The sequence below is a fragment of the Amblyomma mixtum genome, chromosome 10, assembly GCF_055824585.1.
Source record: "Amblyomma mixtum isolate Tamu chromosome 10, ASM5582458v1, whole genome shotgun sequence".
Classification (NCBI taxonomy): Eukaryota; Metazoa; Arthropoda; class Arachnida; order Ixodida; family Ixodidae; genus Amblyomma; species Amblyomma mixtum.
Genome location: NC_143021.1, coordinates 122227361 through 122244988, shown reverse-complemented (window position 1 = coordinate 122244988; position 17628 = coordinate 122227361). Strand labels below are relative to the sequence as shown.

General features: G+C 45.2%; 1 protein-coding gene across 1 annotated transcript in view; it reads left to right on the top strand.

The window, feature by feature from the left end:
* Positions 1-457: 457 nt before the first annotated feature.
* The window catches only part of LOC149326819 (serine protease 55-like), a 33598-nt gene continuing 16427 nt past the window's right edge, over positions 458-17628 (top strand). Inside the window, exons 1-4 of the mRNA XM_089564685.1 lie at positions 458-461; positions 1049-1122; positions 9933-10048; positions 15394-15532. Coding sequence (XP_089420811.1) covers positions 458-461; positions 1049-1122; positions 9933-10048; positions 15394-15532 — 333 coding nt within the window. The remainder of the gene's footprint in view (positions 462-1048; positions 1123-9932; positions 10049-15393; positions 15533-17628) is intronic.

Genomic DNA, 17628 nt, shown 5'->3' with positions numbered 1-17628 from the left:
TACCACGTAATACACTCGGGCGGGGGAGGGGGGGGGGGGCTAGTTGCTGCACAGTTTTGAGAAAAGAAGATGCGCAAAACAGACAACTCAGAAGGAAGACATATGAAACAAGCGCACTTGTCTTGCCTTCCACTTATGGAAGACAGATAAGTGGAAGACAACCAGAATCGGGCGTGAAGGAACGGCACGGGTACTCTCCTACCACACCATTATAAAACCTTAGGAAGAAAAAGACGAGAAAAATGGCAGGCAAAGCTGAAGTGAAAAAAAATCCTAAGCAATGGCAAAGATACCAAAGCCTATGACTTACAGAGGCGTTCCACATTAAGCAAGGCGGAAGCGATTGAGTTAGCGCACCCTTGCTTACAATTTAAATAAAAAAGTGCCTTTTTAAGTATATGCAGAGACACAATTTTTCGGGAGCCACTTGTTATCTTTTTTATTTGTACTCGTGTGCATGGGTGGGTTCACCTCTCTGATCTTGCACTTTTGCCAACATTATTTATATCGTATTTGCTGTATTTTGATGTACCACACCTGTGACAATGATATGGTTAAAAAACCGCTCTTCAACTTAAACAGCCTATTTTTAAAAATTGTGTAAATTCTAATGTGAAACACTCTTTATATACGGGAGTCAAAAGTGTCATCCCAACGGGGCGTATGAATCACCCGCGCTAGGTCGTGTGCTTGTTACGTCGAGAATCTGTCGATTAGGCTTTTTTCGGCCGCTCCGCTGGTCAACATCGACACCGCTCTTTCAGGGACACGGGGTTTTTATCGCTAGTGCGTTAATATAACGCACACACATCGTAGTTTCAACGATCTTTTGCTAGTGGTTGCTAAACCGCTATTTGGCTATTTCAACCCTTTTTTCACTACGGAGAATGTAGGTCGATATTTGTAATGATGCGACGAAGAGGAAGAGAGAGAGAAAAACTTTACTATGGCAAGTGTGTTTAGACACCTGAGCACTTAAACCACATGATCTGTTGAGCCTCCAGGAGAAAGAATGGCGGCACATGACAACGTCTTTTCTCTTTGTCAGGTTGTGGACGCTCCGAACCCACAAGTCGGATAATTAACGGCGAAAAAATGGGCAAGGCTCAAATACCCTGGATTGTAAGGGAAGTATTCGGTCCTTGGCTTCACTCTTGTTCCTCATAATTTTTGACGGAAAGCAAACAATTGGTTTTAAAAGCACGTACCGTCTTCGCAAAAGTAACCAGGCTGCATAGTTTGCTTCCAGCTTGTATAGTGGAGCCCTTGGGGCTTTCCTAAAGACCAAAATGTGTTTGAAGGTAAGCAGACCCCCAGTCCTTCCCTTTAACGACCATTTCAGCTTCAGGGATGTTGTACGGGCTCCACTGTACGAGCTAGAAGCAAACCATCTCGAAAACGTAGCAGCACGTAAAAACGTGGAAAGAATAGAAACACGTACGACAGGACGTGTGCCTATTTTGTCCCCGTTTTTTCGTGCTGCTATGTTTTCAAGATGGATCAATGCCAGCTGGCCCAAACTTCGGTGCTTTTGCAAACCAGCAGCCTGGTTACTTTTGACAAAGACTGTACATTTCGCGTTATTTCTTCGGGCGGAAATGGATAGTTGTCGATCCCGCCTTGATTCTTATCAACAAGATATCTGTCGAAGACAGCCCATCCGCTAATACATAGAATAAAACGATTGATACTCTCTTTTATTACGGGATGGCTAGTTTTTTTTTTCGCGGCACTCTAGGTTTTTGCATTCAGTTTCCCTTAATTTCTGCCACTTTAATCAATGTTTGAAAAGCTACTGAAAACATCCTGCCGCTGAAAGCAATAGAGAGGGTGGAACTTTGGCATGTTACAGTATGACACAAAGTAAAAAGAAGCAAAGGACACATTATTATTATTTATCACTGCACAACTCCTTGTATTAAGCCTAAATTTCAACAAAGTCAGCAGGAGGCGCTGGCAGCAACTGCAATTAACGAAGAAGATGACACATGTGCAGTGTGTGGTAGATCTGTGGAAACAATTGAACACCTCATAATCAAATGTGATGGTATCCATCCGGATGTCGATGCAGGCACAGTCACTCTTTCTGAGGCCCTAGGGTTTAAAGATAACAATGGTCATGTAAATAAATCTGCAGTGGAAGTCAGCAAAAAGCGATTGGAGGATTGGTGGCTGAAAAGCGGAGATGTGGCATAAGGTTAGAATGGTGGGAAATCGTAGGCGGAGGTGATGGAGAATCTTAATGAGAATTGCCAACACAGTAAACAAAAAAAATAATAAATAAAGAAAAGCTGAGCATGGTGGCAATTGCCACCACCCCGTTTCAAAGGGGGCGCTCCTATCCATCCATCCATCCATCCATTGGCAATGTGCTCATGATAGCTGGGAGTGTGAACGCTCTATGAAAGATGATTCAGTACAGTGGAGAGGGGGGCGAGTCGGTACATGGCTATATAAAGAAAACCAGTGCAAAGGGTGGAGACAAAAAATTACGAGGAACTTTAGCGGCGAAAGTAGTGAAAGGCGAAAGCCTGAGTGCTGCATTCTGCTACGCGATTGCTCACTTCACATTTTGTAGGTGCATTAATTAACTGCCAATTAATGACGCTTAAGCTTCGCCTTTACGAGTGGAAGGCGACAGTTTGTTATAGCGCTGCCACAGAGTTCGAGGAACGCCACCACCCGTTCGGCGCGATGCGTAGCCCTTTGAACGCAACGCTTTTTGAGGAAAAGAAATGGGGCTGTAATTCTCTGTCATCTCGATGGACACTTTAGGCGCACCGTACAGGAAGGGAGGAAATGTGAGTGAAAGAAGAAAGAGGGGCCGTAATGAAGAAAATGAAAATTGTATTTGAGGAAAGGAAATTACGTATTAACTGTCTCACATATCTCAGTAGACACTAGTCGAAAATTGTATTCGAGGAAAGGAAGTTGCGCAGTAACTGTCTCTCATATTTCGGTGGACACCCGTCAAAATTCGCGCGTGGTGACGTCACGACAATTTGGACCAATATGAAATGCGGACAAATACGCCTTGCTCGTCGGTAAATTGGTTTTTAAGGAAAGGAAATGTATCTGTCTCTCATATCTCGATGGACACCTAAACCACGCCGTAACGGGAAGGGAGGAAGATAGGAGTGAACGAAGACACCGTATTCATTAGACGCACCTTTGTTCAATTCAAACCATCGAGGTGGCATGGCTGAGTGGTAGCGTGTTCGACTCGCACTCGGGAGACCGGGGTTCGATTCCCAAGGTCGGCCAATTTCTTACTCGGTTTTATTTATTTATCTGGTCTGACTAGAAAGGTCAATTGGACTAATTGGTTAAGTAAGTAGTTAACTAAACTCAGTGAAACTTACTTGGAGCATCACTATACGATTCCTTTAATTGGTTGCATGGTTAGTAGCCAAAGTACAATTGGCCCCGTTTGAAATTCGCGCACAGTGACGTCACAACCGTTTCGACCAATTGAAAAGCGTGAAATTTCTGTCGAAAGCTCCTGCTTGCAACGATGAGGCATTAAAGGCTTCCGCCTTAAAAGAACAGGACGACGCGGGACTATCGACTGCTTTTATTTCAGTATCATCACATTTATACTTCATTACTGTCGAAACCGCACATGTGCACATATGACAAGTTCCAAGAAAAGGTAGGCTGCAGGATCACAGACAGCCATCGGGAGCGCATGGAGTGCGCAGCGCGTATCTATTTTCTATCTATAAAAATCTATTTTCCTCACCGAATAGGCTCACCGTCGTGTACCTTAATGAATATGTTTTGACAACGATATGGTATGCCTCGAGAATTTCGCGTTGGCTCTGTGTTTTACCGCCTCCAAGAATTATGGTTTTCTTAAAAGAGCAGAGTGCACTTGTGCTTTCTGCAGTGTTTAGGTAAATCTGCCCCTTCATCAGCGGAAAGCGACCTTTCATGGTCGCTGAGCCGACTGTTCAGGCAGCGGCCAGTCTGCCCCATGTACATATTTCAGCAGGATAAAGGTATCCAGTACACAATATTGGTGGCACAGGTGACGTATATTTAATGATGATTGGCCACCCACTGTGAAATGTTATTCTTCCTAACCTGGGTGCTTCTGCACAAACAAGCCAATTTTTGCAGGGCTGGGAAAACTACATCAACTCCATGCCTACTCCCGGCCTTCTTTATGTTGTTTGAAAGTGTGTGCAAATAAGGCTTGGTTTGGTTTGGTTATTGAGATTTAACGTCCCAAAACAACTCAGACTGTGAAATACGCCGTAGTGAAGGGCTCCGGAAATTTCGATACATCTGGGGTTCTTACTGTGCCCTGACACCACACAGTACACGTGCCTTCAGAATTTCACCTGCACCAAAATTCGACCGCCGTTTCTGGGATCAAACAAAAGTAAGGCATAACTTGACACTTTCTTTGTCCTTTCTTTCGTTACCTTATGGTTGACTTTCACTTTACTCAGAAGCTTACTAGAAACTCTTTTGATAGCATGCGTACCAAAGCATGCTGCTCTTGATATTTGCTCTTGCTGCAGAAAGCTTCCTTGCACAGCATAGAAGCAGCTTTCCTGAAGTGCGTTCCAGAGGTATAACGTTGCAAGAGACCTTTTGGTGAGGCTGGAGTGGCAGGAGATGTATGAAAAGAATGGCTTTTTTTGTTTCGCGGGGCGAAGGTCCCACAAAGGTGCCCATTGAAATTAAAAGTTAAAATAACTTTTAAAAATCCAACATAGTGGTCGCCCGGGAATTACATGGGTAAAAGCCAATCAGCTATAGCGTTAACTAAAACAATCTGAAGCGTTAGCCACCACATACTGCAGATTATTATTAGGTAAAACATTTAAAAGTACCAAACAATCATCAACATACCGGGACACCTATGCCACATGGTTCATGTCCAATTTTTATTTCATTAGAGAGTCAAGCCTAGGGAGGTAGATATGCGCTCAGATAGGAGCCATACAACACCCAATACATATTCCGTGTTTCTGAACTTGCACGCGACCATTAAAGTCGATCCTAGTCGAGGAGAAGTAAGAAGTTCTAAGAAACCTACCACAGAGCAACCACGCTGAGCCGTGCCGGATTCTTCTATTAAGTCATGCACTGCTTGCAGTAGCTGGTCATAAGGAAGTGAGTAGTGCAGTTCCTGGATATCACACCTGTATTGGCTCCGAGATCTCCTATTTTTAATCACGGTGTCAAGTCCTTAGTAGAGTACTCCGAACAAAGTATGGGTCAAGACGGTCCAGTGAAGAATGCTTGGATTTTTAGAACTGCCTGACCACTTTTTGCCTTGATCCCCGTTCTCTGATCACCGTCCTCAGCGAGCAATCAATTTTGCGTGTTTTAGCAATGAAAAAGACCTGAAGCCAATCATCTTTACAGGATTGATGGCTTTTTGAGGCCTCTCAAGGTTTATCTCGTGGTGAAGTTTCAGGACTTCCATTTTTGCTTCCGTTGGTCGTTTCTAAGACTTGGAGAACTTCTTAACAGCAGAAAAATGCTTTGTCATTCAAGGAATCTGTTGACAGCAATACGAAGCTTCCTTCCTTGTGGGACTGAAGTAAACTGAAACCATCGGCCCGAAAGAGGTCAACAATAGGCGGCAACATGGTCCTTCTTGGCCTTCTTTCTTGTTATTTTGCTTGGCCCTGAGTAGGCAACCAGCTCCTTCAAAGATGTTTTTTGTCCTCTCCTGGGAAGGTGCTTTGTTAACAATGTGGCGCACGGTCTCTCTGAGCTCATGGCCCGCAACGCGCAGTTCTAGGCTGTACTTCAATCCTTTGATGAGAATTCCTCCATAAGCACACGCAATAGGTTTCAATTGAATGTTTCACTGCGGAAAATAACAAAACTGATTACCCGCAGAGGACTAAGGGTAAGGAGGAGGATTAAGGGTATTAGAGTGGATTCCAAGAGAAGGCAAAGATAGCATGGGGTGGCAGAAAGTTGGGTGGGCGGAGGAGATTAAGAAGTTTGCGGGGATACAGTGGCCGCAACTGGCAAAGGACAGGGTTAATTCGAGAGACATGGGAGAGGCCTCTGCAGTGCAGTGGGCATAGTCAGGCTGATGGTGATAAGGGTTAGGACTGCAATCACGGAACGGGGATTGTGGCAAAAATTGATCGCGTAGTTTCTAAAATTTAAGCTTTCTTCGCTGGAGCCCCTTGACCCTTTCTCACTTGGGAGTACTCAGGATATGACAGGGGGGCTCGAGCTAGAAGATCTCGGAGCCAATTCAGGTGTGGCGTCCACGAACTGTACTACTGAGTTCCCCATGACTAGCTACGGCAGGCAGTGCGCGACTTAACAGAATAATGTGGCACGGTTCAGCGTGGTTGCTCTGTGGAAAGTTTTTTAGAACTTCCTAATTTTCCTCGACGATGACCGACTTTAATGGTGGCGTGCATGTTCAGAAAAACGGAATATGTATTGGGTGTTGTGTGGCACCTATCTTAGCCCACATCTACCTGCCTATGCTTGACACTTTAATGAAAGAAAAATTGGACATTAACCAAGTGACATAAGTGTTCCGGCATGTTGATGATTTTTTGGTACTTTTAAATGTTTTACCTATTTTACCTATAGACAATCTGCAGTATGTGGTGGCTAACACTTTATATTGTTTTAGTTAATGCTCTAACTGATTGAATTTTACCCATAAATTCCCGGGCGACAACTCTAAAGTTGTTAAAATAAGTTTTAAAACTTATTTTACCTTTTAATTACAATGGACACTTTTATGGGGCCTACGCCCCGCGAACGAAAAGAGCCATACTTCCATACACCTCCTGCGACTCCAACCTCACCAAAAGGTCTATTGCAACGTTATACCTCAGTAACGCACTAATGAAAAGCTGTTTCCATGATGTGCAAGGAAGCTTTCTGCAGCAAGAGCAAATAATAAGAGCAGCAGGCTGTGCTACGCATGCTATCAAAATAGCTTCTGGAAAGCTTCTCAATAAAGTTAAAGTCAGCCATCAGGTAATGGAAGAAAATAAGGAGAAACAAAAGTGTGAAGTTATGTCTTATTTTCACACACTTTCACACAACATAAAGAAGGCCGGGAGTAGGCACGGAGTTGATGTAGTTTTCCCAGCCTAGCAAAATTGGCTGCTTTGTGCAGAAACATCCAGGTTAGGAAGAATAAAATTTCACAGTGCGCGGTCAATCATCAGTAAAAATACGTCACCTGTACCACCAATATTGTGTACTGGATGCATTTATCATGGTGAAATAGGTACATGGGCAAGACTGCCCGCTGTCTGATCCGTCGGCTCAGCGAGCATGAAATGTCGCTTTCCGCAGATGAAGGGGCAGATTTACCTAAACACTGCAGAAAGCACGAGTGCACTCTGCTCTGTTAAGAAAACCACAATTCTTGGAGGCGGTAAAACTCAGAACCAACGCGAAATTCTCGAGGCGTACCATATCGTTGTCAAAACATACTCATGTGTAAGTGACACGACGGTGAGCCTATTCGATGAGGAAAATAGATTTTTAAGGCGGAAGCCTTTAATGTCTCATCGTTGTAAGCAGCAGTTGTCGACAGAAAATGTCACGCTTTTCAATTGGTGGAAATAGTCGTGACGTCACAGTGCGCGAATTTCAAACGGGGCCAATTGTACTTTGGCTAGTAACCATGCAACCAATTGAAGGGATCGTGTAGTGATGCTCCAAGTAAGTGGGACTGAGCTTAGTTAATTGCTTAATTACCCAATTAGCCTAGTTAGCTTTACTCGTCAGGCCATATAAATAAATAAAACGGATTAAGAAATTGGTCGAGCTCAGGAATCGAACCGCGGTCTTCGGCGTGAGAGACGAGCATGCTATCCACTCCGCCATGCCAGCTCGAAGGTTTGGAATGAACAAAGGCGCGTCTAGTGAATACGGTGTCTTCACTCACTCTCATCCTCCTCCATTGCCTTCCGGCGAGGTTTAGGTTTCCACCGACAAATGAAAGACAGATACATTTCCTTTCCTCAAAAAACCAATTTACCGACGAGCGAGGCGTAGAACCGAATGGGCGATGGCGTTCTATGGACTCCTTGGCAGCGTTGCAAGACGCTGTCGCGTTCCACTCTTAGGGGCGAAGCTTAACATCTTAACCACACATCAGTGACCACACTTGAGGTCTAAAAAGTGCCCCCCCCCCTGAATTTTGTGACACAGTTACTGCGTAATTTCCTTTCCTCAAATACAATTTTCATTTTCTTCATTACGGCTCCTCTTTATCTACCTTCTTTCACTCCCACTTCCTCCCTTCCTCTACGGTGCGGTTCAGGTGTCCACTGAGATGACAGAGAATTACTGCGCCATTTCCTTTCCTCAAAAAGCGTTGCGTTCAAAGGGCAAGGCATCGCGCCGAACGGGTGGTGGCGTTCCGTGGACTCCCTGGCAGCGCTACAACGCGCTGTCGCGTTCCACTCCTAAAGGCGATGCTTAAGCGTCATTAATTAGCAGTTAATTAGTAGTGAGGCATTAATCAGTAATTAACCATTGATTAGTGATTTGTCATCACTTAGTAATATGTATTCAATTACATGTGACGCCACCAGCGCCACAGAAACAGCGAAGGTGGTGCGGAAAACGCTTCCGCCTCTACCCACTTTAGACAGTCCAAGTGCCCCCTGAATTTTAAACTCCTTAGAGCAAGCGCGTTGCACAGTGTATGCGCTCCCCGATGGGTGTCTGTGATCCTGCAGCCTACCTTTTCTAGGGACTTGTCTTATGTTCGAATGTGCGGTTACAACACTGATGGACAATAAATGTGATAAAACAATTAATGTGATATATGTTCCTGTTCTCTTGTCTACGTCCTTTGCGCTGTTTTTTTTCTACTTCATGAAAGAGTTGCCAAAGAGTGCCGGCCGCTCTCCTGTCCTCTCTACCTGTAAACGTCTTGTCCCTAACAGAATTTAAGAGCTCCCATTCACCCTTCGCTATGGTCGCATGCCGAACGTTCTACTGTAAGGTGGGGTTTAATGGAGAGACTCCACAACTGTAGCAGGGCCAACATCAGTGTTGAAATCACCCAATCCAGCCAAGTGTGTGCACTAGACGATGGCCATGTGGTTGGTGCGTACGCCCGTCTTAATGTTTACAATGGCCCCCGGGCAGAAGAGGAGCCATCTTGGCGAATTACTTAAGGGCGAGGCAGACAACGGGGTCATGGTAGGGCTTGGGGCAGTGGACGTGTAATGTCCCATGGCCGCGGTGTCGGAGATCGGGAGACGAGATGAGTGGCTGAACAATGTAGTTCACAGGATGTTTTAGCTTCATTATGTGTCAGGGGCATTGATATTTAACGAGGTTTTTTCGGGAGAGGCCTGGAGTATAGGAGTGTTCCACAGGCAGACAACACAGCCATGCGGGAAATGCTGACCAGATTGATGTTCGTCGTGGCGTTTTTTTGACGGAACTGGTAACTGTTGGGGTAGCGGAAGTGGATAACGACGGGGCTATCTGACGGCAATCTTTGGTGTGCGAGGCGGCTTCATAAAGAGTGGTGCACTCAGATGTGCGATGGTGATAGATGGGAATAGTATCAATGGGAACGGAGGGTTGTCGGCCGAAGAGAAGGAAGGAAGGAGAAAATTTATGGCCATCGCCCTAGCCTAGGGGATAGCCATGGCGGCAGCTTTTCATTGGTACTGTAAAGCAGAAGACGGTTATATGCGTGAGCCGCATGGCCATCGCCCTGGCCTAGGCGATGGCCATGCGGCTCACGCGTATAACCGTCTTCTTCTTTACAGTACCGATGAAAAGCTGCCGCCGTAGCTAAGAGATGTGCACTCAACACTGAATAACAAGATTTGTACCTACCAGGACAAACTGCAGTGCTTACTGCAACGAATATTGTTCCCGTGCCTCCCGAAGCTACCCTCTTCTGAAGTTGTCCTGAGTTTCGTCTTTTTTTTTTGCTTCTTTTTCAGGTGTACGTGTACACAAAGGTAAAAAACGAAGAAGGAAGAACACAAACATTGCGTTGTGGTGGCAGCATCTTGTCTCGTCGCATAATACTGACTGCAGCGCACTGTGTGATGTTTTCGTGAGTAATCTTTAACTCTAATGAGCAGCCAAAGCAACTTTATGCTCCTTGTCACCGATGGACCTTTAACTGCAATGCTGGAAAATGCAATTTATTGCAGAGACCTTTCAAATAAAATTTTGGGAGTGAGCGGCTCACGTTCTTGAAAAAAAAAGATATCTGCTGATAACAATAAAAATTGGAAATGCAAATGGCAGGATACATTCCAGGCCCATGTCTTCACTTATACGCTGCGTCCTACTAAGGTCTGCCTTGACGGAAAAGGGTCGTAATACTAAGATTTTAAAAATTATGACATTATTGAGTCTGCTTCAGCAACATTAGTGAAGGAGTAACACGCAAAATGCGTCTCAAGGCTCCTTACAGAGGCTCTGCGCTTGAAGAAGTGTTCAAGAGGTTGAGACTTAATTCTATCCTTACTTTTCTCGAGCCAATAGGCCGTGTTCATAGCACTGAAGTACTTAATACGTGGCATCGCTCATCCATATTCCATGACAAGAGCAATCAGCAAATTTCATCGTAGTATCAGTAACAAGAAAAAATTTTGTCGTCTTATTACGAGCACATAACTGAGCTCCAATGTTTCACTGATCCTCTATAATCAACAATGGTGTGGCAGTTATTGTGTTTAAGCTTAACTAATAGCAAAAGTAGGAACCTGAGCATGCTTTCTTTGGCCTCAGGATGACGTGAAGGGGTTCATCGTCATGATGTACTTCAAGAGTGGTGCTTCATATTTTATACGTTATGAGTGGTAGGTAACAGTCACGTGATGATCGAAAAATTCTGCGAAGACGTACAGTAGGTGATGATTTAAGCAAAAACGATTTGTAGTGTACTGATCGGAGATCGATAGATGGCGACAGGTGTCTAGAGTAGGAGCGCGCCTGCAGCCTGCGTGCGAGGGTAAAAGAATCTGGTCTATAGTAGCAATATGAGCAGGAATTAGTAAATGTTGCGAGAACAAAACAGCTTATGCACCATGCATTTCCTCGTCTTCGAACGGCAAAACAAGAGGTGGCCATGAAAGAGCACGAGCTGGCAGACTGAAAATGAAATATATTGTTTCCTGCGGCCATTCTGGCTTCTTGCAGTTCGTGAATGTGGTGTGCAGCGAGAGGCGGCGGTGAAAAGAAGGTGACATATCGGTTTATTATAGATTTCATTAGTGAAGGATGGCGATTAGAGGGAAAGAATCAATGCAATGAGTTACCCTCAAGAAGTACGCTTGAGAAACGCAGCTTCCATCAGCAGAGCAGAGTGAGCGCTTTAACAGTGAACGACTGCATTAGTGTGCAGTGGTGATGTCTGTGAACGTGGGCACGAGTGCACTTGCCTTTCTTGCGCACCAATTTGGTGAGAAATAAGGTTCAACAAGGGGAAGCTTTGGGCCAGTTGGTCAGACATGTTGGGGAGGAGGGATAACCGCAAACTTGACAGGACTGAAGATCGAGAAGAGGACAGGACGAGCGGTAACTAGCAACTGAAGATCAATGCATCCAGTTAGCAAGAAGACTCGTTTTTGGCGCTAAACTTCATCATGAATAAGATTCAACTCGCCCAACTTTCCACCTTAGCAAGATCAGTGCATCCAGTTTTTAGACTTGCAGCTTTCTTTTAGCGCCAATGACCACGTGTGCTGGGCCTACAGGCCGCGTTCAAAAAAGGCCGTGTTACCCTTCTCTTCCTGCCACTCCAAACTAATTAAGAGAGGCATAGCCATGACCTGTATGAGGTCAGCTCTCTTGAAGTCATGCCAGCACAAAGCTGCAGGTAGTTTTCAGGGCCAAGTGGATAAGTTGCTGCAGTCAGGCTTTCCACCACCCGTTCTCCAAGCAGTGGCGGAATCTCTGTTGTGGAAACTGCGGAACAAGGTGCGTGGCCAAGAGGAGGCGATCCCTCGGGACAAAAGGCCGCTTGAAGTTGTGCCCTATGTGCACAAGATGGCCCATAACCTCAAGAGGGTGGCAGGTAGGCAAGGCATTCAGATTGTTTTTTCAGCCCCTTGCAAGCTATCGCAGCTCTGCGGGCGCGTGGCGGAAGGTAAGCGCAGGGTCGCGTGCACGACGAAGCATGAGCACAGATATGTCAACTGTGCCACTGATGTGGTATACCAGTTCCCGTTGCGATGCGGCAGAGTATACGTTGGCCAGACGGGTCAATGTCTAAACGATAGGCTGCGACAGCACTTCCGCTCCTTGAAACCTGATAATGGCGCAAATCTGCCGAGACACTGCATGGAATGCGATGGCTGCTACCCACAGTTCAACAAAGCCACCATCATCGGAAGGGGCCGGTCGAGGCTCGAAAGGAAGATTTTAGAAGCGGCACACATGCGCAAACTTGGGCTTGATATGTGTGTGAGTGAGCCTTCCGTGGCGCTTTTAGATAAAGAGACCCGGTTTCTGTTAAACCTGTGACGGGCATTTCTTTGTTTTTTGTTCGTTTCTTGTTCGTTTCGATGTATATCATTAATTATCTTGTGTGTTCCACGTGTCGCTATCTTAGTTCCCGTACGCTATGCGCAGATGCAACCTTTGCTGCAACATGTCTTTTTTCAATAAACTTCTGTTGCTAGTTACCGCTCGTCCTGTCCTCTTCTCGATCTTCAGTCCTGTCAAGTTTGCGGTTATCCCTCCTCCCCAACATGGCTTGGTGAGAAAGTTTTATCTGCTACGTGTGTTTGTTTAACACCAACCAAGGCCTTTTGAGTGCCGTGACTTTATATCGTTGTAGTGTCGAAAGGAACGCGCTGACGTGTTCAAGCTCAAAATGAACTTCTCTGCGAAAATCATCAACGATAATCCCGCCACTATGAACATGAACTGAGCAGTACACGTTCCGAGTAGAACAAATGGGTAGAATGTTTGTAACCTCTCCCAAGGGACAAGAAATCAGGTTAATGAACAATAAAAACATGAAAATACCAAAGCCTAATAAGAAAAAAGAAAAAATAGCCTGACGCATATATAACCAATAGTTTCAAGCTAAACAAAATAAAAAGTACAACATCAAGAAGGCTGTACTATCAGCGTCAAATGAAACGCGAACAAAACAACTGGAACGCGACCACAAAAAATCAAGCATATTAGAGGCTGGAGGTGAAATACAGGCGTGGGCTATTAACAATTCAGAAGAGCGGTCTTTTCGGCTTCGATGGGAAAATGGTTTGGTTTATGGGGTTTAACGTCCCAAAGCGGATGGGAAAATGAACTGCTCATGTATTTTGCCTCCCTAGTATAATATCTGCGAGTTGTGCTGTTCGCGTTTCAATTGACGCTGATGGTACATGCTCCAGAGCCAATAGTGCCAGAAATGGCCCAAAACAGTTGAGCTGCAGCGGCGACGGTAATCGCTTTTTCGAAATTCAGGAACGCGATATGGTTATTACTGACGGCCGGCTACAAATCCCTAATTTCAAGCGGGCACCTATCAGCAAGAGTTAAAAACTTAACTATGAGAATTTAATTGCAAACTTTACTAGTTAACATGATTCGCCTATTTTTTGACGTCCGCCAACACTGAATTTACAAAGTCGCAAAAAGCTTCTCTTTACCACAAAAACCCTAATTTTAAATGTTACGGATCACCTTCCCTGAAACGCCTGGTATATATGAGTTATATACTGCGCATTTCTGTGTAGCCTGAGATTGTGAACATGGTCTGTTTGCTTTATTGGGGCTTCACGTCCAGAAGCAACTCGGACTATGAGGGACGCCGTAGTGAAGGGCTCCGGAAATTTCGACCACCTGTAGTTCTTTAACGTGCACTGACATCACACAGCACACGGGCATCTAGAATTTCGCCTTCATCGAAATTCGGCCGCCGCGGCCGGGATCGAACCCGTGTCTTTCGGGTCAGCAGCCGAGCGCAGTAACAACTGAGCCACCGCGGCGGGCATGCGTGAATATGGTCTATTGTCGTGCAGCCTTTACGAAAGCCTGCCTAATCATTTGGTTGACTGAAATCTAAGGTTTCCTGATTCTATAAAGCGCAGCATAGTAAATACATTGTATGCAACGGAGAGTAAACTGATTGGTCTGTAATTTTTCAAGTCATTGATACCTCTTTTTCCTAAGAAAAGAGATAATGTTAGCGTTCTTCCAAACTTCTAGTACGCTCTAGGTCATAAGGCACTGCGTATACAGGGCGGCTTGTTTTTCTTGCACAACGTCCCCTCCGTCCTTCAACAGATCTGTTGTTTTCTTATCCTCACGAGCTGCTTTGCCCTTTGCATTGCTCCTTAGGCTTTCTTTACTTCATCCTTCATTACCGGCGAGATGCCCCATAGTTGTGCTCAGCTGGTTCTCTTATCAACGTTATAATTATTTGTCTACTGTATAACCTTGTGTATAACTTACTATAACTATCTTATACACATTGCTAGCGAGATTGCCCTCTTTTTCTCTTAACGCATACTCTGGTTTCCTGCTTTGCCTAGATTCCTCTCCAGCAATTTCAGACTACTCCTCCCCCGCCCCTTGCTTTAGAGCATGATCGATTCTCTCCATAACAAACTCTCTTATGTCCGCTACCTTGAGGTTATTTATTAAATTTGATAGCTCTGCCAGTTCCATTCTCTTTGTGGGGTTAAACGCTCTCATGCTTTGGCGCTTGTATAAATTCGCCCCTTTTTATTTTGTTCATTATCATGTCTTTATTTTCTTTATATTTTTTACCAGCTGCGTTGATGCTTCTTGCATTATTAATTACTTATCCACTGTTAGCGGCAAAAGAATCGTTAAATTTGTTTGTCCATCATAAAACACTATCTTCTGTACGGAATCTGTTAAATCTCAAGTTGCTTCTGCCAACGCCAAGTACACCTTTATATATGTATGTACACTTGTAATTTGTCGTAGGAACAAAGACTTTCGTCAAGCTGTGTCTTTTTCAGCCTTTTGTCTGCGCTTCTGACCTCTTTAATGATGAATAAGTTGATATGAATGCCATCCGCGAATCGAAGTATACTAAAGAAATCCTAACTCTTATCCCAACATTTCTCAATCAACGTCTTTGAATAACTAATTTAAACATGCAGTAAATAAAATTGCAGAAATAATGAATGCCCTACTCAAAAGGCGTCAAGCACTCACGGTGGGCCAACCGTTTGGCACGAACACCAAAAAGGTATCTCAGCTTGAGTGTACCTGCTCAAAATAACTGTACTCGATGCCTGAGGGTCACAAAATGTCGCTCCGAGGGCCGCTCCTCGTGTTTTAATGTTCGAAAATAGCGCCTTGAAAATATGACGGATATGTTGCCCGCTTAAAATTTCAGGGAAAATGAAACGATACTGTAGTCACTCGCTTTTGTCTAATACGCTTCGCTGGTTCTTTTTCAAGGAACTTCGTAACTGATGAAGCCGCTGTCTACTATAACTCAAGCGCAGCGCGGCAAGGACCTAAGGCGTCGGTGCGGCGAGTCATCGTTCATCCTAAGTTCACGGGCATTAATAATGGCAACGACATCGCCCTGTTGGCTGTAAGTCTTAACTCTGTCTATGTCTGCGTTTTGTGCTGTGCTGTGATGATTATGAAATCAGCGATTTCGGCGCCGTGTGTGTCTTCTCTCCGTTCTTGTCCTGTGTCTTTGCGCTGTTCTGCTTTCACGATGTATAACCAACTCGCCCAAACTGCCATTTTACTACTGTGATGATTATGGCTGCTTTTTCATGAACATACTTTTTCAGAATATCCTTTCGAGGTTTCACTCTGGCGGAATTTCAAATAAACATTACAGAATATTTCCCTCACAAGACGCCCAAACATTGAGGAGGATAGACGTATTCTTTGACCTGGAGTAGCATGCCTGTAGTCTGCGAGGCACATGGTAAGCGCGGGTTCAGGGTTGATTTCGACCACGTCCAATTCTTCTGTCTACAGCTGTTGACCTCATCTTTACTCTGTCTCTACTGGAATTCTAGGGAAGCGGCCGTAACTAAATAAGCAAAGTGGAGTTTCTGCAACACAAAGTGAGCGTCGTACCCGCGGTCGACCCCAAGATGTCTGAAAGGAGAAACACTTGAGAAGTTGTTCCATGGTAGCGTAATGCAAAAAGAAAAATATCTTCGTCTTGGTTACGTACTAGAAGAGAAGAAGCCCTTTTTCGGCCATCTGTCAGCAGGACTGGAGTAAACTGGAAAAGTAAAACAAAAATGTTGCCCAGTTTCTTCGGTGGCTTGAAGTTGACATTGAACAAATGCGCACGAAGGCGTATTTGAAACCCGTACCTCCTTTTCCATTGGTAGTGACCTGAACAAAATCCGAACAATAGAGGAAATGGGCCGAAACACGGTGTAATCAGAAGTCAAAGAATACAGCGCACTCTAAAGCAGCTACAAAGGGCGATGTGATCGCGCTATTACTCAAATAATACAAGTGTGGATTCCGCTTCTCTTGAAATAGAGTCAGGGAAAGATATTCTACATGGCGGTAGCGCTAATGCTTGGCGCTGCAGCTGAAACTATCGCCGGCGGTGAATTGGGTCGCTACAAAGCAGTATTAAATATTTACACAAAAAAGGGGTGCCTTTGTCTTTACGTTCCTCGTGGTGTTGCCCCTACACGGCTCTACCGCGCAGACGCACGCTATGTATGGCTCTGACAGAGCGACGGCTTCATGAGAGCGCTTAGCGTGCAGATGTGACATCTAATATTAGGCCAGGTGTTTGGTACGGTCGGCGCGACCCACTTTTGGTATCGTAAATATTTGTTGATGATGATAGTTACTTTTTTTCTCAAGGGCAGTTTTGGGCAAAGAGCACCATAGTACAAGGTGTTTTTCTTTTACACAAGGTGTAGTGAAAGTTCTAATCCTCAATAATTTCACCCAGATGAGCGGAGCAACAGGTCAAGGGAAAGCTTCTACCCTTTGTATCAGCGTTGGGTACCCGACTGCTCAGGGGATCTATCCCCTCACCTCCCGCATGCAAGGCGGACGTTGAAAGCACTATGCCACTGCTACGGTCGAGATTTGGGGACAATTTGTTGACACTGAAGCAGCGCATGCCTTATGTCTCCCCTTCGCGGCTTTCGTGCACCTCTATCATGAAATGTTCTTATCTCCCTCTGTCGGCATGCCGCGGGTGACCTTGGAGCCAGAACTAAGGAGAGCACTGAGTCGAACCTCATTTCATTTATTGATACTGTCATCCCAAAGTGACTATTACAGGAGTGGATGGGCCGAATTTTGACATAATAGTAAGCACAAAATACTAGGATGGGCAGACTTCCAATAGCCAATAAAAGCACATACGGCATTTAGAAATCTCCTACACATCATAAAGGCACACATCGTCACATCATAAACATCATAAAGGCATAAAAAAATCGGCGGGGACTTAGCTTTGGTTAAGCCTGGTAGGTTTCGAAAGCGAGCGCAGCGCCTCTAACGGAAAGAACGCGGCGCGCCGCGTCTACAGGTCACGCGTGGCTACCGGCCGCCGTTACCCGACGAGCCGAGTTGGTAGACCGTCTCTCGCTCCTGGTATGACGTCACGCTATAACGTCACTAGCGCCTTAGCGGGAGGAGCGCGGCGCGCCGTGGCTACCGGCTGCCGCTGCGTGACGAGCCGAGTTG